The sequence below is a fragment of the Pezoporus flaviventris genome, unplaced genomic scaffold, assembly GCF_033815535.1.
Source record: "Pezoporus flaviventris isolate CSIRO_AGI_PZ_B2104156 unplaced genomic scaffold, CSIRO_AGI_Pfla_v1 ptg000005l, whole genome shotgun sequence".
NCBI lineage: Eukaryota > Metazoa > Chordata > Aves > Psittaciformes > Psittacidae > Pezoporus > Pezoporus flaviventris.
In genome coordinates, this window is record NW_026892553.1 from 2,978,566 (window position 1) to 3,006,317 (window position 27,752).

General features: G+C 47.6%; 1 protein-coding gene and 1 long non-coding RNA gene across 4 annotated transcripts in view; one reads left to right on the forward strand and one right to left on the reverse strand.

Annotated features, from left to right (window-relative positions):
* Positions 1–11,589: 11,589 nt before the first annotated feature.
* The window catches only part of HMGN5 (high mobility group nucleosome binding domain 5), a 234,151-nt gene continuing 217,988 nt past the window's right edge, over positions 11,590–27,752 (reverse strand). Inside the window, exons 1-7 of one of the 3 annotated variants that reach the window (XM_061445690.1) lie at positions 21,733–21,832; positions 20,863–20,914; positions 19,452–19,481; positions 18,948–18,977; positions 17,977–18,027; positions 13,580–13,723; positions 11,590–12,297 (exon numbers count right to left, since the gene is read on the reverse strand). In XM_061445690.1, coding sequence (XP_061301674.1) covers positions 12,250–12,297; positions 13,580–13,723; positions 17,977–18,027; positions 18,948–18,977; positions 19,452–19,481; positions 20,863–20,877 — 318 coding nt within the window. In that variant the 5' untranslated portion in view covers positions 20,878–20,914; positions 21,733–21,832 and the 3' untranslated portion in view covers positions 11,590–12,249. Of the gene's footprint in view, positions 12,298–13,579; positions 13,724–17,976; positions 18,028–18,947; positions 18,978–19,451; positions 19,482–20,862; positions 20,936–21,127; positions 21,147–21,732; positions 21,833–27,752 lie in introns of those variants that run through there. The other 2 variants (XM_061445689.1, XM_061445688.1) reach the window with 2 other exon arrangements.
* LOC133265313 (uncharacterized) lies at positions 21,922–25,925 on the forward strand. Its single transcript, XR_009741919.1, has 3 exons — positions 21,922–22,133; positions 23,670–23,815; positions 24,921–25,925. It is a non-coding gene; the product is annotated as an uncharacterized LOC133265313 (long non-coding RNA).

Here is a 27,752-nt window from a genome sequence, read left to right on the forward strand (position 1 = left end):
AACTCTCTCATGAAAGCCTTTTTTCATCCCATGGGCATCCCAGCTGGGTTGAGACCATGGTGGTTCAACCCCAACACTGCTGGTGAAATGCTCCCAAGTTCTCTTGGTAATCCTGGCCACTTTTGAAACTGGAGCGAATAGCTTTGGCCATCTCTACGCCAGAGAAGCCTTGATGGGAATCGTGCCATGGTATGGACATGGCTGTGCACTGCACCAAGCTGGAGCAGCATCGGCGGCTCCTTAGCGGGGAGGTCCTGGCAGCAAATAAGAGTTGTCCCGTTCGGCTTCTCTCCTCCTTGTCAAAGCAAAGAGCATTTATGGGGTAAAACATAAAGGTCACAGGAAGCACAGCACCCCTGTTTCTGCCCTGCGGCAAGCCTTGACTAATCTGGTATAAAAAAGAAATAGAAATTGCCTGGTGTTTCAGGTAGGATGCAGAGATCTGGTGGCATTTGATTTTGAGTTCATCAGGACGATAGGCTGCCACGTTATGCTGAAAATCATACTTATCCCCAGGGAGTTTGATAATGATTCAGATGGAGAGATGTACCCAGTGCTCCAGCGGGTGATGGGAGACCCAGGGCCGGAGCTATTTTAAGCCAAGTAAAAAGGCAGCCGGCGTTATGCAAACCCGAGCCATTCCCTGCGCGCGGGGCGCAGAGCGGCTGACTGTGAATGTGTCAGTAAGTGCTGAAGGCTCTGCAGAGCCACGGTTTTTCCCATTTGTTTGGCAAAGTTCAGCCCGTTCATGAAAGCGGAGGAGAGCCCCGCACACCCGGCAGGACGCGCCGGCAGATGTGGCTCTGTAGGCAAGTCGGGACTTCTGGCTTGTGCAGAGATGAGCTGCTGCAAAAATAAGTACATTTACAATAATAAAGCGCTTCCTTGGTGCTCTGATGCTTCACTGTGATCCTCCCAGGGGGAGCAGGCAGCCAGAGGAAGCCACAGAGATGCTGAGAGGGCTGGAGCAGCGCTGCTCTGGAGCCAGGCTGAGAGAGCTGGGCTGGGTCAGCCTGGAGAAGAGAAGGCTCCTGAAGGGGAGACCTTAGAGCAGCTCCAGTGCCTGAAGGGGCTACAGGAAACCTGGAGAGGGGCTTTGGCCAAGGGCCTGTAGGGACAGGCCAAGGGGAATGGCTTTAACCTGCCAGAGGGGAGATTGAGGTTAGATAGCCAGAGCAGGATGCGTGTGATGGTGTTGCTGCTCATTGGCTTGGGCTTTTTTCGAGGTGAAGTCTAAAAGCACTGACATCCAATGATACACAGCTACCAAGTTGTGGGTTGTTCCCCCAGTACTCTTCTGATTGCAGTGAATGAGGAACTCACATATTTTTGGTTGTACTCTGTGTGCATTTCACTCACAAATCTCGCTTTGTGAGAGCTTTGCCCCATTTCAACTGCAACAAAAATAATTTACTTCCAACTGCTTCTTTTGGAGCAAAGGAAAGAAAGTGGATTAAAAGCAATGAGATTATCTACCAGAACACAATACTCCAGAACAACTGAGTAGGAAAGGAAAAGTACAGGATAGGAAAAGTACTGGGCTAGTTCAAGTAGGTGCATTGAATAGTGAGATGCCACAACACCAGCAAATAATTGAATATGGCACATTTGAATGTCGCTGGCACAGAGTCCAGACGCTGCCTCTCCCCATTCCTTTGGTATTTCCTTGCAATGCCACATTTTCTTTCATCTTTTGCAGCTCATGGTCATTTGGAGGAGTAGCTGGTGCAGGTTCCCTGCTCCCTGGCAGCACAGGAGGGCTGAGCTGGGATAGAGATCATTTCCCAGTGTTGGTGTGGGGCTGGGATCCCATACCTGCACACCATCCCTGCCAACTCTCCCCTGCAAGTGCCCTGCAAGAGGAAAAGTAATCACTTGCCTTACCTCTGGGTTTAATTACTCTCTGCTCCGCAGCTAATTAGGAGTGTGGTCCATCCGGAGGTCGGGATGGAGCCCTCCCTCCCACTTCGTGCCATCTGCCATTGCCATGACACTGGCTCTGCTTTTCACGCCTGGCTGGGAACGCTGGATGCGCGGGGTAATGGGCTGTTTCCCCCCCTCCTTGGTCTTTGAAAAGGAATTAATAAGAGAAAAAAATGAATGGTTCAAACTGCTGCATGCTGCCCTTTTCCTTTCCACTTTTTAAGCCTTTTAGCATACCGTTTTCCAGCAATTGGGAGGAAAATTGCCCTGAAAGAAAGAAAACAAAAATCTGTCTTATTTTTAAAACAACACCCCCCCTGCGCCACACAAGCAGCTGCAGAGAATTTCTCTTCCAAACGGATGATGTAATGGGCTTTGTCAGGCAATGCTGTAATGAATAAAAACCTAGGCCCTAAAATCATCCAAGCTTTTGATGAAACTCCTGAGGTTCCTGGTGAAGCGGTCACCAAACCGAGCTCGAGCCGGTGGTTTTGTCATGCAGATCTTGACTGAAGTGAGCTGGAGAGCTGAGGGCTGAACGTGGCAAGAACCAAATATGATGGGAGGGGAGACCCAGCGTGGGGAGGGCGCTGGGGCAGCAGCGGCTGTGGGGGCACTTGCCAAGGGGGTGGACAGCCCCTGGGGACGGTAAACAGGGCTTTAACACCCACCATGGAGCCACTCCTGTTTCAAAAAATGGGACCTACAACCACATTATACATATATATATGCATGTACATTTCATATATATAACATCATATATATGATATATATTACATATAAACTATAAACAAAATATTGCAGGTAATACCCACTGCTGCTGCACCAGTGGGCACACTGTTGCTCTCTCAAGGCCATGCTGGGATGCTGAGGTCAGGACACTTTGCAGCCAACATTGGGGGCATCCCAGCTCAGCTCGTGTCCCAGCGAGGCAGGGGACGGGTGCCAGCCACAGGGAGCGAGCGCAGCACCCAGGAAACCACAGCAGTGAGCAGCTGTTCTCCACTCCATCAAATATAGTTGTTTTTTGAAGAATGCGCTGGTGGGATGTGGGATGCCCTCATAGACCCATTTTAATTTATGGATTAGCACCGTGGCCATCACCAGCATCCCCAGGAGCAGCCACCGGAGACCTGTGCACAAGCAAGACGTCTTCCAGCCATCGGCACATGTCCCCCAGCACCATTAAACCGCTTGTTTCTAGTTAATGTTTCTACCCCACATCCATACCAACAGCAGCAGCGGTGGGTCGGACCTGGCTCACGCAGCCCCGCACCAGCAGGACACCATCTGCCCCAAATTCACCACTGGGCTCGCAGCTGCATGCCAAGAGAGGGCTGGGAAAGAGGGAGAGTGGTTTTGTTGCGGTTGTTCCTAGCGCTCACCGCTCTGGGTTTCATTAGGCTGCCCTTGCAGGACCGTGTTCTCGTGGTATTTCAGCGCAGATCATTTCCAGCCCAGTTTATGTATGTTTTTCTTGGTGCAAGAAAAGCCATTAACTACAGCTTTGAACACTCAGATACCAGATTGCATGTCTCTTACGGAGCTGAGTGCCCACAGACTTGTGTGTGTCCCAGCTCTTCACTGTGGACATGGAAACAAAGGCTCCTTCTCTAGAAAGGTGACTCCCAAGATCAGCTCGGCACTTTGGCACCTGCAGTTCCTTTAAGACCAAAGTAGGGATCTTTAAAATGAGTCTTGAATTAAAGATGAGCTATAGTCTTTCCTTGGGATGATTGTGACCCTGTTTTCACGTCAGATGGACAAATTTCCTGTGACACACAAGGCAGTGGGGCTGGACATGCAGAAGACCTTGATACAACAGCCTACTTGCCCCTGGTTTTCTCCTTCATCTCCTCTATGGTCACTCTGTTTTATGAAAGAAGTTTCTTCTGTGCAAAACCTGGAAGATAAATATGAGATATCCTAAATAAACATAAATCAATGCATGCTCTAATGGCTGTGGCGTGATGAACAGCTGGGCATAGCACAGGGCAAGGTGCTACCAGAGCAGAACCAGCCAGGGCAGGACCGAGTTTTCTGCCTTGATATTGTTGGTTGCAGCTGCCCATGGATTGAAAAGCCCAAGGAAGAAATGAGAAGAGAACGCATCTGTTTGAGAGACCTGGACCACGTGAGAGGTGCTAGACCTCAGTCAAAAAGGCAGCTGAGCCAAACTGGCACGCTTGAAGCAGAAGTGGTGGATCTAGGATAGTCCTCTCTGATCCCACTTAGATCTCAGCACACAGCAAGTGATGGCTGCTGCTTTCCACCTGCTGCTGTAGGTGGAAAAGTTCTGGAAGAGCAGGCACCAGGAAGGCTTTGCTATGCTTAACTTCCATACCCTCCCTGGATGACCCTCTGCCTCCCTGGCCAGCTGGCCTGGTTTCCCATAGTTTCATTATGAATAACAAGTATCACTGTTCATCCAGCACGTTACACTTGTACAAAGGTTTGGAGAATGAAATCCTCACCTTGTTAAACCTGGTGGAGACATTTCTGTTGACTGCAACAGGGCAATGACCACATCTCTGTATCCACTTGGATTTCTGCAGACTGCTGTTTCTTTTCCCTCCGAGCTCACATACTGCAGTAAGTAGGATGCGGAAATTATTAAACAAGAGCACTTTCTCTCTTCTTATCCACCGCAGGACTGGCCCAAACCATCATCCCTGTCACCGGGCCATCAGGGAAGTGTGGGCATCCCACTGGGAACCCACAGTGCCTGCAGGGTCTCCTGCATCCCGAGGGAAAGCACGGTGGCTGCCTAAAATTCAGCCACTGGTCCCTGATGTGAGGAGCAGAGGATGGGGACACGTGGACCCCAGGTTTCCACACTGAAGAGGCTGCAGGGAGGAGCGCTGTCACCCCAGAGGGTTCAGGCTCTCACAGGGGCATCATGCTTCCAAATGGTGGGGGAGAACAGTGGATGCATTTGTCCTTGCAGCCCCAGCTCACACCATGGCTGGCCCTGTGGTCTCTGCTGTGCTTGTACAGCCTCACCGGGTGTTTCCACTGTGACAGCTGGGATACAGATGCTCCCAGCACATCACCCAGCGCTGCACAGCAGCGTCCCTGGAGACATGGTATTAAATCCAGTGGTGTTAGGAGCTGCGGAACATGCTCCTGCTCACAGTGCTGCCACCCTCCCACCCAGCTGATTAACCTCCAACCCACAGGAGCCTCCCTGATTATCAAGTTAGGTTTGCGCAGCAGTTATACAAGAACATCCAGACATGACCACCACCTAGAGGCTAGAGCATTAAATGAAGCTAGAAAGATTTATAGTCAAGATGGGCCAAAAAAGGGGCTGGAAATACTTCCTGAGCCCAAATCGAGCAGCACTGGGTGATGGATATCTGATGCATTCCTCAGCTTCAGCTGCTGAGAAGCCAGGGTCCAGCAGCAGCACAGGGCTTGGCAGGGACACAAACAGCAGTCTGCGGTACCTCGGTCACCTCCACGCTGTGTGTCTGTCCCCACCAACAGCCAGAGCCATGTGCACTTCAACAGTGCTCCAGCTTTCCTCCTTTCGAGGAGGGCCAAAGGTGTGCACAAACCCGTGTCCCGTTACCTCCAGCTCTAGTCGGAGGTGATGGGGAAGGGCAGAGCCAGGGGTTGACTCCAGGTCCTCTCCCATCCTCCCATGGTTTGCTGCTTGGCCCATCCTGCACTGGGGACGTGTCTTTGTGTTCAACAGCCCCACTGGGTCATCTTCCAAGAATTTGTGTAATCGCTTTCTAAACCACGGTGATTTTGGGGATCCATTTGGGCAATGAGTTCCGCGGCTTAATTACACATTGTGTGAAATATGTTCGTTTTGCATCTGCCACTTGGTAATTTCATTTGGTGCCTCTTTGTTTGCTTTGTCTTCCAACACAAGAGCCATCGACCCCTATTCACTTTCTCTGTGCCACTGCATGAGTTTATACATCTCCCTCCTCCTTTTTCCCCCCCTTCTGCCAATTCTTTTCAAGACAAAAAAGGGTAATTTATTTAATTGTTGGTGATATAATGTGCTAAAACTCTCCTTTTCCCTCCAACAGTTAATTACACTTGTTAATGATTTTAATTACTCCCAGGGTAATGCTCCAGGTATAGTGAAGACCCCACTGGGCTACACAGGCGTAAACACAGAGCAGAAAAGTCAGTGTTTACTCCAAAGAGCCGCATTGATGCACCCGGTCTGTAAGAGCATGGGTGGTGAAACCGGAGCAGGGAAAGCTTGGCCTAGATCTGCACATTTCTGTTTGCAGGACAGGAAGATTTATGGAGGTGGCCTTAGGGGAAGGCCGATCCTGCAGGATCTCCCTTGGACAAGGCCCTCGAGGCTTGGAGAGGCGACTCCAGCCTTTTCCTCCTCAGCAGATGAGAAACAGAACCAGGACTTAGCGATGTAGCCATGGCCAGCACCTCTGCGGAGGTAGTTAGGGTGATACAAAGGAGGAAATCAAACCAACCTTCATCCCAGCTGGAAACGAGGGTCAGCCCTGGGCTCAGCGACAACCCCTCGCTAACTGCAAGATGTGTGCCATGGGGAAGAGCGGCCCCGTCTCAGTAAAAGAGAAGATCATTTGTGATCTGGCAGAGCAGCGTCTGCCAGAACCCTTGTAGCCAGGATGAAATCTGAGCGGTGCCGCAATCTAAACCTTCTCTGCAGTTCCTTTTATCTTAGCGGGGGAAAAAACAAACAGAAGAGAACCAGAAAGCTTTGTGGCCGAGATGCCTCACATCTGGTTTTAGCTCCAAGAAATGTTCTTCCACCCCCTCCCCGAATTGTTAACGTTAAACAAACAAAACCCTGGCCATTTTTCTCTGGGGTTTGGCTCTCAAATAACTCACAAGCAGCTCTGACTGTGAATTCCAGGCTTGCGTTACCCTTCATCGCTAATGAAAGCAACACACCTCGCTTGGCCGGGAGGCTTTTCCCTATGGTCAACCAAGGAGCCGGGCCCTGGGATGGGCACCCACCGCTGGGGATGCTGGCACAGGGAGGGAGAAGTGATCTTGACCACTCTGTTTTTAAGTTTCAATGCAGCATTTTTGCCTGTGTTATTTATGCTTCTTTCCCCCTCCTTCTTTTAAGACCGTCTGGAAATGTTTAACATGTGTCCAATTGTATTAACATGCCTTTGAGGGCTTTATAGCGTCGGTTTGATTTCCACTCTTTCAGAAAGAGAGCTTTCTAATTAGTGATTCAATTCCCTTTATATCACACATGCACCTACTCCATTTCACCGCTTTCAGGTGTTACGTCACTCTGAAGTTCACTCTACCACATTTGGACATCACTTACAGAATCATAGAACCGTTTGGGTTGGAAAGGACCTTAAGATCATCCAGTTCCAATGCCCTGCCATGGGTAGGGACACCTCACCCTGGACCATGTCTCCCAAGGCATGTTTCCCTTTGACACGTCTCAAGCAGTCCCCTCGCTGGTGCCACAGGAGGAAGGCAGTGTTGCATTCCCCTGCGACCCTCGCCCCTCGCTGTCCTCCTCCAGCAGCGTCGGGGTGGATGAAGGCTTGAGCAGCCCTCCTTGAGCCCAGTCCTAACCACGCTGCTTCAAAAGCAGGGGATGGTGGCCCACAGAGCCACCCCTGGCTGCCGTCACCCGGCTCCATGCGTGCTGGTGACCCGCTCCCGTCTCCCTGGGGCACTGGGATGGTCTCTGGCCGGACGCCACGTTGACATTGTTCTCTCCAAAGGAGAGGCTCTTGGAGAGCCAGGCAGCAGCGGGGCCCACGGGGTGTTCTTGGCTCTCTGGAGCCTGTCCAGAGCATCAGGTTTCAGAGCAGGGGCTCCCACACCAGCTGCATGGGGAAGGAACATCACCAGTGGGACAGTTAGAAAGAAGAGCCATCCGCTTCTATTCAATTTGCTTTCTGCTTCATCAGATTAACACCAGTGTAACTCCATTAACTACCAGGGAGTTGCTCTCGTTCTGCAAATCAGACCTGGGTTTTCTGGCTCCTGCGTGCAGTCGCTTCAGTCAAAGGAGCAGAGGTGGATGCAGGATGTACCTAAAACCCCGCCTTGTCTGTGGTATGGGGGACTGGGTTGTTTTTAACTTTCTCCCGTTTACCCTTTTGTTTTAATCCCAAGGACCTCCCTGTGCTTTTCCTTTTCTGCCATGCTTTTTCTCTCCCATTGCTGCCCCAGCACATTGCTGATGGTGGACACCAGGAAAGAGTCTGGAGACACTTCCTTTTATTTCAGACCTCACTTTCCAGGATGGTGATCAGTGGTTTTCGAAGCCTTTCATTGTTCTGACAAAACAATAAGCAAATGCTTGCCCAAGTTCTGTTGAGGATCCAACAAGAACATGCATTATTGCAAGGAATGCGAAGTCTCAGCACTTTCTTTTAAACTTCAAAGGCATCCGAAGTTCCCTCGTCCCCATGCTGAGCTAGGAGCCTGCACCAAAAGTTACATCGTGAGCTGTATTAATGCACCAAGCCTAGCACGGATGACAAGACAAAAGTCCTAGTGAAGAGCCTTGCTTGCCCAATGACTGCTACTAAATAAAGTCATTATGAGGAACCCCCTCAGCAGTAAGACAAGTCTGAAACATTAACATGATCCCCTCAGTGTTGCACTACAATGGGGTCATTGTTCACTGTCAGCTCACTGTACTGACGTTGCCACTGTACGCTGTCGGTGTTTCTATGTGACAGGGTAACGTGGCCCCAGGCACTGATTCCCATTGTAACCACTCTGCTCTCCTCTCACAGAATGGCTTTGGGTTGGAAGGGACCTTAAAGCTCATCCAGTTCCAAGCCCCTGCTCTCAACACCACGACTTGTCCTGGGCCTGACACTGGTCATCCGGGTTCCCAGCACTGGGGCACACTGCAGACTGCATTCACCTTGGGTTTTCTCTGCATGTAAGATGTGAGGATTTGCAGGCTTCCTGCTTAGCAGGTAACAGCATCAGCAGTGCTCACTGTCTGCATGACAAACAGGTCGTAAGGTTTTCAAACTACCTCAAAAAGAGTATCCAAAACATTATAACCAGCATTAACACCTCCTTGCACCATGTTTCGTTGCAAAATCCAGGCCAACAATTGCACCCATGTCTTGTCCAATAACCCGTGAGCTACACGGGCATCTCACTATTGCAAGTTCTTCCCAGCCTCACTGTGTATCTTTCCCCCCAGCTAAAAACATCCTTATAGCCCCTCAGAACCATCACTAGCTTTAGACTCATGAATCTCTTCACCGCATCCCATCTCCTAAGGCCCTAATTGTTACGATTAATAGTAATAATCAAGCTCCTGCAGTGCTTTTGCCTGCCGAGCAACGATCCCAACCTTTCACAAACAGCACTGGAATGAGCAGACATCTCCCACCCGCACCCAGGGCACTGCTGTGTGGCACCCAAGGATCACGGGGAAGGTGGCTTCCCACATACTGCAACTGAACCCAAAAGTGGGTGCACCCAGCTGACTGGTCAGTAGAAAAGCTTTCCCCCTTTGAAACCTTTGCTTTTGGGACAACCATAAGCTAAGCAAAGCTTGCAAACTGACATGGAGCTTGCCTTTGATTCGGTGTCTAGACATCAGGACCAACAGATGAGGAGGACCTGGCACAAGGCAGGCGATCTATTCAGTTGTGCAACTTGCTCAATACCCCATGGCTCAGAAAAGTTATGAATTTGAGCGAGGTTTGTCTGAAAAGTGAAGCAATTTTCAGTACTTATTTGAAACAGGAGCCTGATTATAACAATAGTTATAGAATTAAGAACAACTCTTGCCTTGGCGCTAGGAGAGGAAGAAATAAACAAAACCAACCACTCAATTGTATGTTTTGGTGGAACAACCTCCGGATGAAAAGGAAGAAACATGCCTTGACATACAGAACGACCTCAATTAGCACACAGGGGTTGGTGATACCTTGGCATGTAGATGAGCCCTTTGCTAAGAATATCATCCATATTCATAGTGTCTGCTGTTGTTTAAATAACAGTGCTTGAAGTGCTCAGTGACTAAAGCTAAATGGTTCAGTGGTACCAAGACTTGGAGGAGCTCACCTTCCTTGCAGACCTGGAGCTGCTATTTCAAGCCCTTTTAGAGAAACCACTGGGGGCAGGGAGATGATACACAAGTATAAAACTTCATTCCAATGTGCATTTTCTCCCCGAGGCAGTAGAGACCCATTGGTATTTCTCATCAGCTTCAAGCAGCATCCAGTCAGACCCTAAAAATGATTGTAGCACATATGCAGAGCATGCTGCTGTGCTTGTGATTGTTCACTACTCAAAAGCAGGCTAAATCCAGTCAATCATTTTTAGATGTGAAAGTGTCAGGATAACATCTGAACTATTGTTGGATCATCTTCTAATGGGGACATTCCGAATCTCCCTGGTTTTATCCATGCATCTCACCACGCTTCCACCAGGGAAGGGGTTCCATCAGCTTTCACTGCAGGAGACACCAGAGTATGCCTGAAAGTCACTGCAGATAGGGAATATGCTGCAAAGGAAAAGGCCCCTAAATACTCTCTCACCTTTGCTGCTGAGGGAGCTCTGGCCCAGTTAACCCTGATGTGTTTAGAGCAGTTCTGCCAAATGAAGGTGGTGCAGCAGGAATAAAAATCCCTGGTGCTTTAGGCCTTGAAAATTAAATCCACATTAAAGATCATCCAGCAGCTGATGCCCTGGGGTACTGATCCTGAAACACACATTTAATACAGGATGCTATGTGTTGAAATGCCTCGGTTTTGGATATCAGATAAAAATATGCAAGCTCCTGGAATTTCCTATTTCTGGGCTGTGAAACAATTTAATGCGGAAGATAAGGTTTCTGCATTGCAGACATTTTTCTTCTTATGAAATATATAATGTATTTGGTCATCAGTGTGAAGAGACTATATAAAATGAGGCTTTAAGAGGAAAACTTGAAGTGTCTTTAAATAAAGGCGCATAGAATAGCCGTAGCAACAAAAATGAGGCAAGGTAAAAACCAATACTAAAGCCCCACTTAACTACCTGCCAGCCTAGCTATCATTTCCCACAATAGTAAAGCTTGCACTGGTGGAAAGCACTTCTGTACACACACATTATCATGCTAGGAGAAGCTATGTGAGTCTAAGAAAGCATTTTGTGAGTAATACGTGGTTAAAGAAAACTACAAATAGCAGTTATGAGAGTGTGGATGTTGACCAGGACTACGAACATTCCTACACCAACAGAAAACTGTTCGGTACCGATAAGGGTGTGATGTAAACGTGGTGGTCTCTAAGCTTCTGCAGTGTTTCTAAGGAAAGAAGCCCCCTCAGATCACACCAGTTAACAGACACATAAAAGGAAAGCAGACGGTGCCCTTCAGAGTTTACACTAACATCTGTACTGCTCAAGGCGCGCTGGACCACACCAAGCATCCCACCTTGGCTTGAGCAAGTACTGAAGTTCACAAGCTCAGCCTCCACCTGGAAGCTGTTCCCAGCTCTGCGGTTCCTCTGCCATTGCCTGTTCCTACTCCAGCTCCCAAGAGGCTGGCCCATAGAGCCACTTGCACAGCTGAGGAGCAGAGGGGCTCCAGCCCCAATTGTGCTGTGGCCCAAAGCATTCTGGCTGCACAGGTCCCCTCGGCCCCAGGCCCTGTACTGCTGCAGGAATTCCATAGCATTCCAGCAGTACGTTTGCAGCACAAGCAACAAACCACAATCAGCTTTTGAGGAGTCTTTTTTATTAAGATAAATCCAGCAAAATTCCTAACAGTGGGTACATACAACCAACCTGCCCTTTTAAAAGAAATGTTTGTATTTCGTTTAAAAACATGATTACACTTTATTTTATTTTATTTTTTTTTTTTTTTCAAAACTGACAAAATAAAATTACATTTGGGAAACAACAGATTTCCAGCTCTTAGGTTTTTTTTTTTTTTTCATGAAAATAGCTCACCTTCTTTATAAAAGCAACCCACAGAACCACTGGAATGTTTAACACGGTTATTTGTTTTGAGACCTCCCCACTTTAAGAAACCATACAACACATACAAGGGGAAAATTAAAACCTGGAGTCTGTAAGCATGACTTACACAAAAAGGGACACACTGACAGAAGTCAAAAGCTACCACCACTTATTCTTTCCATGTACCATACAAACTATTACAATCACAAAATTTAAAAACAATGATTTTTTTTGTTTTTGTTTTCTTTGTTAGGGATTTAATTCCCAAGTAACCGAGATGAAGATGTTCCATAATTAAATTCATGCTAAAAAAACCTGCATTTATAAAATAGTTGATAAAAATATTCCTCTCTGTTAACAATACAGCATGGAGGTACGGATACCAAATGATGGAGATATAGGGCAGGGTTAACATTACTCGGACTTGGCTTCCTTATCATCAGATGCTTCAGCAGCTGGTGCCTATAAAAGTGTTTGGGAAGAACAGAAATATTATTGGTAATGCTAATCGGATTCCATTCTAACAAGCATCAAAGAGATTAGTTTGTTAGCACAGACATGGACAACATCTTGTGTAGCCACACAAGAACACACAGCCACTACAGAAAACATCAACACAACACCGTGTCAGCTGAGACATCTAAAAATTAACACACAGATGAGTATTCATTAAATCCGAGTTAATTTGGGAATGTTAAGTGCCTCCAAAGAGGCAGAAGTTTATAACGTATTTTAGCTTAGGCTCAGTCATACACTAGGGCAAATTCAAGTCCTCATCTCTGTAAGTCACAGGGAAGTATAGGAATTGATACTGTCCAAACTTCAGGGAAACTGGTTCTCATCTGTTCTCTATAAAAACAGCTGTTACTTTTTAAGTCAACACATCCAAACTGCAAAGATCCTAGCATAGATCCTTTGTAATACATTAGTCCCATAGTAATTTGTAGCAAAGAAACTAAAAAAAGAAGTTTAGTTTTAAAACTGAAAGAAGAAACAACCTGTTGACTGGGTAACAATACTCAACACATGGAGACAACTGTCAGTCAAAAGCAACAGAGAACACAACAGGCTGGTCTGTGCCTACAGGGGCAAAGGGAGCCCACAGCAAATGCTGCGCTCCTACTATCAGCAAGAAACCTGCTAGGAAAAGGCCACCAGGAGCTGACTGAAGCTTGCAGCCAGTCCTAGCCAATGGCAGCTCTTAGGTAAGCAGCTGATACAATAAGAACCTGTAAGAAAGAGGCTTGCAGATCAAGAGACAAGACTGAGTTTGTTTTGCAGACCTCTCGTTGAATTGTTCCGAGGCAAAGAATTGTTTTAAAGAATTGTGTAAAACTTAAAACCAGATTTCTGGCACAGTACCAACCTGTGCTGAGCAGAACAGGCAATCCAGCGGCCCAGAGAGGCTATGCATAGTCAGCTCAGGGTTAGACAGCAATCTGACTGAGCTCCATTGTTCCCCAAATATTCTGCATTGCTCTTGTGCCAACCCCAAGAGGGGCACTACAACAGCACAGACCACCTGTGGAAGGGCTCTAGCATAGAGCGGGACTGAGTCGGAAGGAGAATGCTACTGTTTCAGGCTCTCCCTGGCAGTTGCCCTGTGCAGATACTGCAGCTTGTCTGTCTGTACAGGACTGCAGTGAAACACACCTCCTTCTGACAAGAAGGCCCAGCCATTAGCTCCTGCACCTCTATTACCAATACATCTGTGTTTAGTCCCACGTTTACTGTAGCTAAGTACCTCATTAGTTTTGGTATCTCCGTTTTCAGAGTGGTTTTCTTCTTTCGCATCCTCTTGTTTAGTTTCATCTTTGCCTTTGGCTCCTTTTTTCCCTTTTGTTGCTGCTTTTTTGTCCTCCTTTTTATCATTTGCTGCCTTTTCTTTCTGTTAAGAAAACAGACCGTGATACAGTTATGCTACACTCCACCGTGTACATCTGCATGAGCACCTTCGAAGCTCCAAAACAGTCTGTACAACCTCCTTCTACTCACTGAACTTCCTATTGACAAAGATGAGATCAAAGTTCCTAAGGAGAAGTGCTTTCCTTCTGTTCTGTCCTGAATGTGCTACTTGGAAGGACATAATATAAAAGCAGCCATGGCTGGGGTTAAAAGAATTCCCATTTTAAGTAGGCATTCAATTAAATTAGCTAAAAAATGTTGAACTGGCCTGTATTCCTGCTGCGCTGCTGAAAGACATACCACAGAACAAAAAGAACATGTACAACTAGTGCAAATACCAGAATACTTCAGATGTGCTATTAATGCCTATTTAGAAAACTGTAACAAAGCTGTAGTCAAAGGACTTTCCCCCTTCCCTGCCAGAAATATTCCTTACTATAATAAGCCACTTGTGTGATCGACAAGTTGGGGGCTCAACAGCATCACTTCAGTAACAAGAACTTTGCATTTATTATCTAAGTGCAGATTCTCATACGTGGATCAGGCTAAATCAAAGCAAAACTTGACGCTACAACTTTGGTAGCAACAGTTTTCTACATGGCAAGGTCAGATCCCAACCCCAGTGCGTTAATGAGCACAACTCTCATTAGTTTCACTTCCAAGGATCTGCCTCTTGCTGCCGCTAAGTAACTGCGCTAAGCAAACCAGCTTAGTTCCTCTCTTGATTAACCTAGTTCCAACAAAGGAACCATAAGTATCTGCAAAATTACTGCTCACAGGGAAGTGAACAGATTACCGAATATATATAGATCTACTCAGAAGACAGAGTGCCTCTGTGACTAGAAGTTACAAAAAGTATACTTTCTTATTCCAGCACCTTGCTTATTAGTATACATAAATGAATTCATATTAAAAATTAGCTGCTTGCTAACGGGTGGACTTGGATATGGAATATAATAAGGGGCAGTCACCTAATTCTCCCATGATACTGATGATTAAAAATTCACCGCAATTAATATCACATCCTACAATACTGCAGAAAATTTAAGATGGGAGGTTAGCAGCACCCAAAGGGGTGAGGGGCTCTTTCCAGTCTAACCTCCTGCTCCCCAGTCTGACCTTGCTGAGGGGTTTCAGCCCATCTAGGAAACTACTGCAATACAGTGTTAGAAGTCCCCTTCTCCCAGGCCTTGCCTACTCCCAACAGGCCTCTCCTCATCCCTGGGGACTGATTTATCAGCGATACGGAGTGGATCTTTCCAAGAGAAGGGTCACCAGAGTAGGAAAGAAAAAACCATGCCTCCACTCACTCCTTTTCCCCTCCATTGGCTGAACAGTCCTCCAGTACTAAAGAGAGGCAGGAAAAAAGGGAACTATCACAGTAATATCAGGCCCCAAGTACTGGTACTGTTTGGCAGTAAGATTTAAAACTGCAATACTACTGTGGTGCTGGTATGCTCTCTGTCACCTGAACAGATCTCCTCAGACCTTTGAAGCTCAAGTAAGGAGTCCAGCAGCATCAGTATGTTCCATACTCGAGAGCACAGCTGTGTTAATTACTTGCTCTTCCAATGTAAGCCATAAGGGTTTTTTAAGGGCCTGGGGGCATTTGAAGAAGGGTGTCTCTTCCTTATCCCATCAATAAAAGACAATAAAGTATTAACAGAGCTAAAACTGTATTTCTCTGCAGCCTGCTCTTTGCCAGTAAAGCCCGTTTTAAGAAAGCATTTGAGGAGAATACACAGAAACTGGCTTCCACAGCTGGACTGACTGGAGAGAAAGTGTCTGGCAGCACACAGCTGTGAGTGAGGATTCCAGGATCTCTGCTCTGTTCTGCAAGATGAGATTCCTGGGGACATGGTAACAGTTATTCTGTAAGGGATCAAGTCCCCTTCCACAACTGAGGGAGACCAGGAAAAAAATGCCCAAGGAAACAATGTTATTTTTCAAATTCCAAGCTCCTTCCATCCTCGCAGCTAGTTCTCAGCTAATACTATTGTATTATTTTTCTATGCAGATGGCAACATCAGCTCAGCAATAAGGTCATGTGTTTTACACGGTGATAAAACTTTCTTTCCCAGCTCTGTTTTTCAATATGTTTGAGTTTAAAAGGTAGACTCTTTTCTAACAAAAATAGAACATTTAAAGAACCTGGAGGTTGCAAAGTAAAGCACTTGGGGGAAACAAGAATTAAAGATGCCTGCATAATTCTTACTACATAACCTTTTACCCAGATATTGATCTGGTATTAGGAGCTCTAGAGAGCCAAAAATACAGCTCAACTATCCTGACCTCAAACCAGCACGAGAGCCAATGCTTTCCAAGTCCAACGGGTGTACACTGTGCAGGGCAATGACCGAGGCAGCACTCCCAACAGAACTAGACTGCCTACGAATGCAGAGTGAAGCCACACCATACCGCTTGTGCAGTAAGGGACAAAACTAAGTTTTTACAGTCCTTAACTTCATAGAAACACAGAATGGTTTGGGTTGGAAGGGACCTCAAAGCTCATCCAGTTCCAACCCCTGCCACAGGCAGGGACACCTTCCACTAGAGCAGCTTGCTCCAAGCCCCATTCAACCTGGCCTTGAACACTGCCAGGGATGGGGCAGCCACAGCTCCTCTGGGCTCCCTGTGCCAGGGCCTCAGCACTCTCACAGGGAAGAACTTCTTCCTAATATCTAATCTAAACCTACCCTCTTTCAGTCTAAAGCCATTAACCCTTGTTTTTACCACTACTTCCTCTTACAAAATGAGTTCTGAATGCTTACTTCTGCAACTTTTAAGATTCAATTAACGCAGCTTCTCTGTATAAACCCTGAGATGCTGCCATAAAAACTGAATGTAAAAAAACTGTAAAATAGAAAATACCAACAACGCGCGTTATGTGCAACTGCACTGACCTCTGCACCTCTGCACAGCTCACCAGCAGAAGCTGAGGTCTTTCAGATCCCCAAGCCAGCTCTCTGTCACTTGGGCTGAAGAGCAACCACCCATGGTTGGCTCTCTTGCTCCCGGGGGAACAGCCACTAGAGGGAGATGCAACCCAGAGCTTGGCAGCCACAGGAATGCAGGGCAGCAGGGTTCCTGGATTCTCCTGCCCTATGGAATGGCATCTAGGCATACGGCTGCACCGCAGAGACGCCAATGGGAAAAACTTGCTTTACACAGCACTGCGGTTACAGAGCTGAGGTGTGCGGTCCCCAGAACTACAAGCCGGGTTCTCCGCCTTGTGTCTCATGACATCTCTGCTGCTCAGTACAGAAGGCCTTGGAGGTGGAACAGTTTTCATCACCTGGAAGCCTTACATGCCATATGCTATTGCAAGGGCTTTTAAACATACAGAGCACAGCTCCTGGTCCACAGCCCATCAACCCCTTCTGTAACTATAGCATCTCCTGCACCTGTGACTCACCTGTATGACCCGCTGAAACCACAATGGAAAATATACGATGGGAACAGGCTAAAAAGAACACTGAATGGGGACTGGGGGATTTTGTTTGGGGTTGGGTTGTTTGGGTTTTATGTGTTTGGCTTTTTCCCAGCTACAAAATCCTCATACAATCTGCATATTGACAGACAGACCTAAAAAAAGCCCTCCAAGCTGTGACCACTGGGGGAGTTTGGCAGAAAAGGGGTATAAGGAACACCTCATGGATTGCACAACTGTCCCCTTTTAAATTTCAAACTGTTCTTCCAAAGCAAAAATGAGCTTTAAATAGTTTCTTTCTTAACTATACTGTCAGATATGCCAATATTTTTGACATTTCCAAATATATCCAGCTTAACAAAACGGGCACGTAGAACTTTATCTCCACATTAAAATCCAATAAACTGATAACTAACTGAAAAACGTGCCTTTCAAAGAAAACATGGTAAGAAACTGCAATTAAAAACATGATTTTGAATGCTTTCTCTGACTCTTCGATCTCTATTCAAAGCATCGTTTTCCCAGCAATACATTACATGAAACTTCAGAATGGCCTTGCCAGGCAAGCAGTAAAGCCTCATCACAACCGATTTAAAACCTGTCCAGTTTACCACATTCCTTCACTAGGAACTGGATAAAATTATCCTTACATCTTTCACGTTCTTTTAACTCACATAATTAAATCTTAAATCTTTAAAGAAAATGATGAAGAAACAAAATGGCTAGTTGTGGATGGGGTTTTTACCTCTATAAACACCTTGAGAAAGAGAAGTACAACTTCAGTTCAAGAGATCTTGAACACTTACCTTAGGTGCTGCCTTTTTGGGCTTTGGCTCCGGTTTAGGCGGAGCAGGTTTCTGCACAAAACATACACAAGAGACAGTCAGACAAATGCTATACATGTTTTAGTAATATATTGGTAACTTCTGAAATCTGTAAAACAAAAAGTAGTTTAGAGCTGACTGCTTCCTTCTGTATTACAAAGGAGAAAACATCAGAGACAGATCAGCGTGTTTTGTTATCCAAACCCATGTCTCCACATCTATGTCATGGTAGTCACGGTACAGATGCTGACAGTAGTAGTAAGTGGATCATTACTGTGTCTGGGTGTTACTGTCTGCTTTGAAGGCAAGTGTGTGTCAAAAATAAAGGTATTAACATTTGGACATAACTCTATGTGTGAATACGCAGCTTAGATTTCACTGAAATTAAGTACTTCCTCTCTTAAATAGCAAACTTGGCATTTCCAAGATGGCTTAAAAAAGGGCTGGGTGCACTGAGTGTCTGTAGAAAAGGCTGCCAAGAGCCTGTTTAAGGCTGTGACTTTGGGCTGAACCCACATGACAGATTTACACCCCCTAGGTCTCAGTTTACCCAACAGCTGGGCCCATAAATTCATTGGGCAGATTACAAGTATAAGAAGAGAGCAGGTAATTTATGGAGCTGTGAGCAGGTACGTGCATGGAGAAGACCTACAGAGAACGAACACATCTTTAAATCAGTATCCCTTGACTCTGGATACTCATGCATCCAGACTGAATGTTAGCTAACACATGTCTATAGTGTCAGTGTCTTTACAGTATCAACACTTTACAGTGTTGATACTCAAGGACTAGAAACAGAGAATGGGAATTTTTACTTTTAAATACTGCAATACTTTAAGCATGCCTTTCACAATATTGGTGGGGAAAAGATGAAATAGTTTCTCTGTAACTGTCCCCTAGAACTTAGCATCCTACGTGCCTGTAATATGAAAAGAGTCAATAAAGATACTTACAGCGGATAGTCTAGCTGACCTTCTCTTTGGCTGTGTAAAGAAAGACACGTCACTAAAATTCAGGAAGCACATACAGCAGTGCTTTCTCAGAACTACAACCCAGAATAAACCGGCCCTTTGAAGCCCCATACACACTCTAAAACTTATTAAATTACGGCCGTTATGGCGATGACTTCCGCAAAGCGCAGCTTTGTTCAATAGTTTTCGCTCCATGCTACCTCCCTTTTAGCCCACTGTAAGGAATAAAGTTTCTTTACTTGCAGGAGTGGTGCCGTGAAGACTCTTGTCACTGAGCCACTGGCTAAAGGGGACATGTTCCCGCTGGGCCCAGTGGCCTCAGCCCAGTGCTGTCCCTTCAGCAGGGACACCCAGAACCCACCTGAGGTGACAGGTGAAGGGATGGGCACAGGCACCCCAAACCCACCCCTGGGGGCTGCAGGCCACCCCTGGGGGCCTCGTAACTGGGGAACGAATGGGGACTAGCATGGAAGAAGCAGCTCCTACCTCCTCCTTTGCCTCGCCTTCAGCTGGAGCCTGCAAGCAAAGCAAGACACTGAGGTGAGAAGGTGTCGCCATCCCCTGCGCTCAGCTCCCTCACAGCCCTGAAGGCAGCCCGGGAGCGAGCAAAGGACACCCATTGCCACCCTGCAGCCATGAACGCACCGCCTGCCTCCCCTCCCTCCTCCTACGGGGTGAAGAGACCGGTACCCAGCCAAGAAGAACTATGGCGGACACACTCCCCCCCACCTCCAGGACTACAACTCCCACAATGCCTCGGGGCCGCCGAGCTTACGCCACCACGCAAAGACGTCGCCGCGTTTAAAAAGTTCCCGCCAAATTACCTGCCACAACAAGGTCGTCGCCGGCGCCGCGCAAGGACAATGCCGGGCGCTCGGTACCGACACGATCGCGGCCGCTCGCGGGGCTTCGGGCCGGTCCCGCCGCCCCCGGCCCGGGCCGGGAGCGGCTGGACCGGCCCGAAGCCCCGCAGGCAGCCGAAGAGCCCGGCGGGGTTGGGGGGGGGGGGTGTTAGGCCTCGCCACCGCCTCCTCCTCCTCCTCCTCCTCCTCCCTCAGCCGCGGGGCGTCGAGAGCAAACCCTAAGGGCCGAGAGTGGGGCGGCGGGGAGCGCCCAGCCCCGGTAGTGGCGGATGGCGGCCTCGGTGCCCGCGGTTGAGGGGAGGAGGGTGGCGATGGGGGGGGGGGGGGGGGGGGGTGCGGAAAGAGGAAAGGGAATAGTCAGTGTTGGCCTTGAAGCCAAAGTTCCTAATGATGGTGGTGAATCCCTTCCCCGCTTTCCTTCAAGGACAGTTTCAAATTCTGCGCCGCCTAATGGCTCCAAATTACCATTGCACAACCATCTGGTATGACAAGAAGTGGGAGGAAAAAAAAAAAAAAAAAAAGGAGAACAAAGGCAAACGCAGGAGAAAGAAGCACCGTTTAGACCCAAATCCTCCTCGGGGAAGGACCCGATCTGCCCTAAAATATCCCCGGAGGTGCCCGGGAGGGTTGGGACCAAGGTTTAGGCGGTGGGTGAGCTGCGGAGCCTCCCGCGCCGGGCTGTGCTCTCTCCACAGGGGCAGCGGCAGCACCATGGCTGTTTGTAATCCAGCATGGAGACACTGCTCAGCCTCCTCCTCGCCAGCGAAAACGGCCCGAAGTGAACTCGCGGCCTCCCTTTGCCCGCCCAGGGTAGCCCCACACCCGCCGCAGACCTTCTCCTTCCCGTCCCCGGCTCCGCTTTAGGACATGCACGGGAAATTAAAAATGCAAAAAAAAAAAAAAAAAAAAAAAAGGGAAAAAACTCCAAATCCACGCACACGCGCGCGCGCAAAACCCCGCGGATAATTCTGCGAACGCCGCTTTAATCGCTCCCCTTCTCTCTCCCCCTATTTTGTCCTTGTTTCCGTACTTACCTTTCTTTTGGGCATAGTTGCACCTTAATAGTTGATTGCAAAATATATAGATCTAGATAAGATATAAAAAAAAAAAAATAAATGTAACCACCGGGAAAAAAAAAAAAAAAAAACAACAAACTGTTTCAACCGTTCTGCAAAATTTAACAAAAAAAAAAGGAAAAAAAAAAAAGATGTATAAAAGGGACCAAGAGTTAATTGCAGCAGAAACTGAACAAAAAAAAATCCCCCCCTCTTTATTGCAAACAGTAAAATACACCAACACGCAACCAAACTGCATGAATGGGGAGCGCGAGATGGGCCCAGCCGCCGACTGACGGCCGCGCCGCCCAATGGGCGGCCGAGAAGCGGCCCGGGGAGGCGGGGCGAAGGCGAGGAGGGGCGGGGCGGCGGCCGCGGCGCGAGCGACGCTGGCGGGCGGAGGGACGGCGGCGGTACGCTGTCTGCGCAGCGCCGCGGCCTAAAGCGCGCGGTGAATACGGCGCCGCCGCCGCCGGCGGACCCAGCGCGGCCCGCGGCGGGAGCGCGGGGAGGCAGCGGGGTCGGACACCCCCTTAGGTCCCCAGCCCGCCGCCTCTCCGAGCGGTCCCGCCGCGTCCTGTCCCGGCGGTCGCGGATTTTCACCTCCCCCCCCCCGCCTCTCCTCGCCCCCGCCTCCTTCTCCGCGTTCCCCCAGAGGCCGGGAAAGAAACTTCCCCGAAAGTTACCACAGACCGCAGGACGACAACATGGCCGCCTTGGCGGCGGCCCTGTCCCTCCCGCCGCGCCGGGGGGCCGCCATGCCGCGGGGCGCTCGGCCTCGTCGCCGAGAGCGGGCGGCGGGAGGAGCTGTCCGGCCCGCGGCGGCCACCGCTGCCGCCTGCGCGGTACCTGTTGGAAGGGGCCGCAGCTCCGCCGGGTGCCTCAGCCCGCCAAGGGGCTGCGGCCTTTGTCCGCCCCGGCCCTGCCGGCTAGAAGCGGGGTGACCGCAGAGTGTAGCAGCCTCCGGGGCCGAGCTGCGGCTGAGCAGGGGTTTTCGGGACCAGGTTGGGCTTTGAGGTGCCCTTTGGTCTTGTCAGACCAGAGCTGAGGCGAGTAAGACCTTCCCTGGAGCTGGGCCTAGAGTCTGAGGTAGGCCATAAGGTGAAGCCTCTGACTTGTGCAGGGATTAAGGAACATTCGCTCTTATTTACGTTGTAGCTAACGGTGATTTCTGTCAGGGTTTCCACCATATTTTGTGTAAGGAGAGCAAAAGAAGTGTATTAATACCACCTTTAGGAGCAAAACACTTGGTAACTAAGACTTACAGCAGGAGCTGCTGCTGTGAAATTGGACTGTTCCTCCCAAAAGCCAGTCTAATCCCTTTCTAAAACCTACCATAAAGGAGATTCTGCAGCCTTCCTAGGTGGCATGTTGCAGCACTCATCTCTCTTTAAACCACAAGGTTTTCCACAGCATCTAAACTGTACTTTGATTGTGAACTTGTGTTTCTTTGTCCAGTGTCCAGCAGATACAAAGACCGATTAATAAGCATCAATTTACACTATCCTTTTAGATCCTGTGTCATTGCACATAATACCACTATATCCATTGCGCACCATATTACCATATCCCCTGTTAAACTTCATTTTTCTGGCTGAACAAATTCTCTTAGGTGTCATGACCTCATAGGCTGTAATTCCTAAACCTTTTCTCATTTTCTCTGTCTGCTCTGGACTGTTCAACTTTGCATTCTTCCTTACACCTGTATCCCATAAGCAGGTTAATCAGGTAACCTACCTCAGCGTGGCGCTTGCCAACTTTGCAATAGCCTCACTGTGTTGGTTCAGACTCTTCCTGATCCCCCGTAATCCCCAGATCCCTTCCAGTGCTGCTTCTGAACATCTGTTCCCCCTATTCTTGACAAATTCATGGTGACTTTCTGGTTTGTCACTTTTTACATTACCTCATTCTCAAAGGGTTTATATGCTAATAGTTCATTATGTTCCTGGACTTCGGAGTTGGGCTGAGCAGTTTTCCATGCACAGGTCCACTTTTCTTTCCCTTTAGTCAGTGTAGAAACGTCAAATGCCATGATTTTTGACTGGCCTAAACACTGGGAAGTGCATTGTCCAGGCACCTCAGTGTAAGTGCATAACCAAATACAACCTAGTCTGTTCTTTCCTGCTGCTACCTGTTGCTATCATCTTCCTAAAAAGGCTGTGTGGCAATTGACTTTATTTGAAGGCTGAAGTGAAGAAGGTACAGCTTTTCTCTGTGTCTTCCTTTATTTGTTCCTCTTTTCTGTCAGTAATAAGATTTTCTTTTGTTTTGCTTTTCCTTCCCATGTGTATAAATAGAGCATGTTCCTGTATCAGTGGATTTCTTTCTCTCTCATTACCTGTTAATAATGTCCTCTTCAAGTTCTCCTGTACTAATCAAGATTTTAAGTAGCATTTTCAGTAGTTTTCTCCATCTTCTAAACTAAAAATTGTCTGAAACACATTTCAAGAGCTCTTGGTCTTCTTTCAAGAGCAAGTTCAACAGCAGTACTTCCAATAGCAGAAGTTCTTCATTACCAACAGGGTTTGTGCTGCCCTTGCTTTTGTCAGTGACCTTGAGAGGTTTCGCCTGTCTCCTTGCAGTTACTGTTTCATTCTTTCTATGTAGTCTGCTAAGTCTTTGTGGAACTTTCCTGGAAAAGGAACAGGAGTTTGTTGAAGAGTCTGTCAAGATCTTCTGAACAACTTGTTTGACAGGTGGTTTGGTTGAATGCTTGGATCAAAATGCACACTGCAGATGAAGCACAGATTTAAAATTCACTGCCAATATTTGCATTCTATTTGCAGGAATGTTCTGCAGAGGTGGAAAGCCTGTTCCTGATGTTGGAGAAGATCTGTAGTACTTGAGGAATGTTTTCCTTGATCACCAGCCTGGCCTGAAGCAGATCAAGGTATTCCTTAATAATGGCAAAATACACCGAAGTCACTCTTAGGTGACTGACTTCTAGCCTTCCCCAAATAGGCGGTTAGATACGTTACTTTCTTTTTCCTTTGTGCTAAAATTCGCTAAAGTTTTGAACATTAGGAGATTCCACCACAGGAACTCAGTGCCCTCACAGATCTCACAGTCATGCTCTTCAGGCCCAAGGCATTTTAATCCCCGATTCATTCATCTCTAATGGGTGAAAACTTGGTCTTACTGAAGGGGCAGTGATTGTGCTGCTCTTCAACACTGCTGTCTCTGGAATCAGCAGGGTGGCAGCATGGTGATGGCACAGTGAGGCTGCCCTCACTGCCATGTGAAATCTGCTGTGACGCCTCCTGTTAAACCAGAAGCAGGCAGGATGCAGGCTTTGGACGCATCCAGCCCTCAGCCTGGTTCATCTGACTGTGCAGCAGCCCCACAATCATGAGTTCATAGGCAAGGGAACTGTGTGTGCTCATAGTCACGGCACATCCTACAAGTAATATTAATACATCATTGTTTTGTTGCAAAATATTACAAAACACATTTTCCTGTTATGCATTTGAAGTGTCCTTTGGCCTTATTTTATATAACTTTTGGGATGAGTGGATTTTCGATCTGTAGAAGATGTTTGTGCTTGATTAATCTTACAGTTTGTCCTGGGTAAAAATTGATTTATGTCTCAAATTCAGTATTGATTGCAATGAAACGTATAGTGCTTATTAATTTGGGAACATGAGGGTGTAACTCGGTTGGTTGGTTCAGGATTCTCATTGACTCTGTTCATCTTTACTTCAATAAAATCTTTGGCTTAGCTACAGCTGCCTAGCTGGTCCCTGACAGTTAAGGGGTGACTGCAGGCAGCAAAGTAAATGGAGACTTTTATTATACAGATAAAATACACATTAGAAGTTTCAATCCATTGCAGTCAGACAAACTGACTGTTAGCAAGTTTTTCTTTTAGTTACGTCTTTCTTCTAGTTTTGGTTCTTTAAAAGAAGTTGTAATTCGGAAAAGCAGTCAAAGCTAAGACTACTACTAAAATGAAGCCAGAAAAAGCACAAAAGAAAAATGAGTAGTTTCGTCTGCTGTTCAGTTGCCAACACGTCTTTTATTTGCCTTTTCCTCCACAGTTCTTGCATGGTGTGTGCTGCTGTACAGGTCTCAAACGCGTGATGGATGCCCGTACGGTAACAATTCTCTCTCTTCAAAAATAGAGGATGTGAGAAGAGAAAGGCAAGTCAGAAGAGTGTCAGAAGTCACGTGTGTGGGTGAAGTGTTGCTAGTTCCTGGCCTTGCATGAAGCACTGCATGGAGTCCTGTCCCCAAAACTGCCTAGAGCTGTGCCTGGCTGCAGGGTCAGAGGGATGCACCTTTAGTGCAAGGTCACACAGTGACAAAACCTGCAAATGCCATACTGGGATGTGTAAATAGTACAGTGCTTAAACCAAGAATAACTTGCAGGGAGCTACAGGCAGGATTTGTCTATGCAAAAGCAGATGCTTACATTTGAGTAAGTTGTCTGGACTCCCTCTCTTGTCCACAGAGAAAAGCAGGCACCTTTGGGGTCTGGTGCACTCCATTCTAGGACAGATGTTCAATCTGGCATTATAAACCAGAAAATATATTTCCTCACCTATCACAAGGGAGACTAACAGGTTCGGTGACTTCTCAACACAGAAGTAATGGTAAGTCTACTGCCTTATAACACAGGTTTCACTCCATCAGCTCTAACTGAAGAGAGATGAAGACAAGGGAGGCTCAGTGGCAGGAACCACAACTGCAGTGGGAAATGCCCAGTGTCTGGATGTAGACCACAGAGCTGTTATGTCTGAGGCTGAAGGGTCAGACGTTGTTAGCAACGTTTTATGGAGCAGCTGGTCAGGGAAGCCATGAAAGGAGAAGCAATTCTTGACTGAAGGCAGAGAACAGGACCTCACTACTCAGTCTCTGAATCAGTGACCATTACATACTTAAGAGTCACCACGCTGATCAGGGCAACGAAAGCTAAAGAAATCTTCTTAATTTTGGAAAGGGGAACTCCGTAACAGCAAGAAGGCCTCTTGAAAAAAGCTGAAAGGGGTAGCTAAAAGGGTAAAAGGGGTTTATGCAGTATGGAGCTAACTGAAAGACATCGCATTGCACATCCTCTGTCAAAGTATGTAAGAAGATGAAGTGTGGCTAAAAAAAAAAAGCTAAAAAAAACAAACAGGGCTAAAAGTCAGGACAAGGGAGGCTGTCAGAAGCAAGATGGCATTCTGCAAAAAGCTGGACTTGGGTTCTGATGAGGAAAGCAGGAAGATCATAAGCAAAATGTAAAGTGACTTGTGTAAAAACAGTTTAACACACAACTTGAAAACAGGTTTAAAAGCATAAGAAGTCATTTTTCAGTCTTGTCAGCAGGAAGCCTGAAGGATGTCTTCTAGAGCCGGTCTCCTATCAAGGTGTAAACGGAATATGCAGAAAAGACAGTACTGGAGCAGAAAACCCAAATGACTTCTTTGCATCTGCATTGATTGTGGAGGAGGCTGGGTAAGTTCCCTGGATAGGAACTCACAAGCTCGCCTGAGGATTGTCTTGCGCTGAAGCATCAGTAAGGGTCGCAATAAATCAACAAAGCAACTGAGGAACTCCCAAGACCTCTGTGACGGTGAATGCACAGGCTATCTCCAGGTATGTAAAAACTTCTCTTCAAACAGTGGCATGGCGGTTACCATATACCGATTTGCAGCTCCATTTCCCATTCTTTCACCTTGCTCTGAGCTCACAGCAAGCAGGGACTGCAGGTTTCTCGCTGGTCAGTGTGATGAAGGCAGGATTTAGTGTTCAGAGCACAGAACATTAAACACTGGGCTGGAGCCCAGTCCTGAGTCCTGAGGTCTCCATCCCAGGTCCTGAGTCAGTGGGAGCCAAGGAGATAGGCAAACATGTGGGCAGACTTCTGGATTGTGCCTTCTGCCTTTCAGGGCAGCAACCCTCTATGAATGCCTAGTTCAATAAACTGGCCTAAATCGGCATGAAAAGTGGCTATTCCTGTTATTCTAGCTGAAATCATGGAATCTGTAGTATTCCTCCCATGAACTTGCCTCAGGTACTTCAGGGTTATTAAGTGCACTCCAGGAGCACACACAGGGCTTATCAGAGCTGGGCTGGGTGGTGGCTCAGAGCGGTAGGATGGATGGAGCACAGGGACAGGGAGAGATTGAATGCTAAGCAGGGAGTTGTGCTCCTTTCTGGATGGAAGTCAGCAGGGGGACATGAAGATGTCGGGGCAGGGAACAGTGACAATCCCCATGGAGTCTGCTGTAGCTAAGCCCTGTAACCCTGCTGTCAATAATCATGTTGCAGCCTGGCTGGCTGTGCAGGCAGCAGCAGGGAGCCACAGCAGGATCTGAGGTCTGGCTGCTGATAGCCAGCGCTGACGGAGCAGGCAATCCTGGCAGGAGCACAACCTCTGCTGTTGTCCTACTGCCAGTGCAAATGGAGTGATGGAGCCACCAAAGAAACACAGAGCCATCAGCCCTTGGACTAGTTGGCACCTTGGGCTTCAGTTTAGGTGAGATTTTATACATAACTTGTAGTCTGCCAAAAGTATTTGAAATTGGTCCAGCCTTTGTCTTGGATAAGGCTTGGCATGCCTGCCCAGATCAATGCTGGCAGGTACTGGATGCAAAAGGAACAAACCTGTAACATGAAGCAGCCTGTGCAAAGGCCCCACATGAGAACACAGCTGCTGCAGTGCACTGGTGCATACCTGGAATCATCTTTCAGCTTGGTGTCATCCAAATACCATCAAATGAGGCCACTGTAAGGCTGGTCCAGGACTCTAGCATGTCACTGCACAGGCCATATTGCTGGGAGGTTCCCTCAGAGCGTGCTGCCAATCCCCACCAGAGCACTGGTACCCTGAGTCCCTGAAGTGGGTGGTGGTCAGCCCCTAGAAAGCCCCAGGCAACTTTGATTCT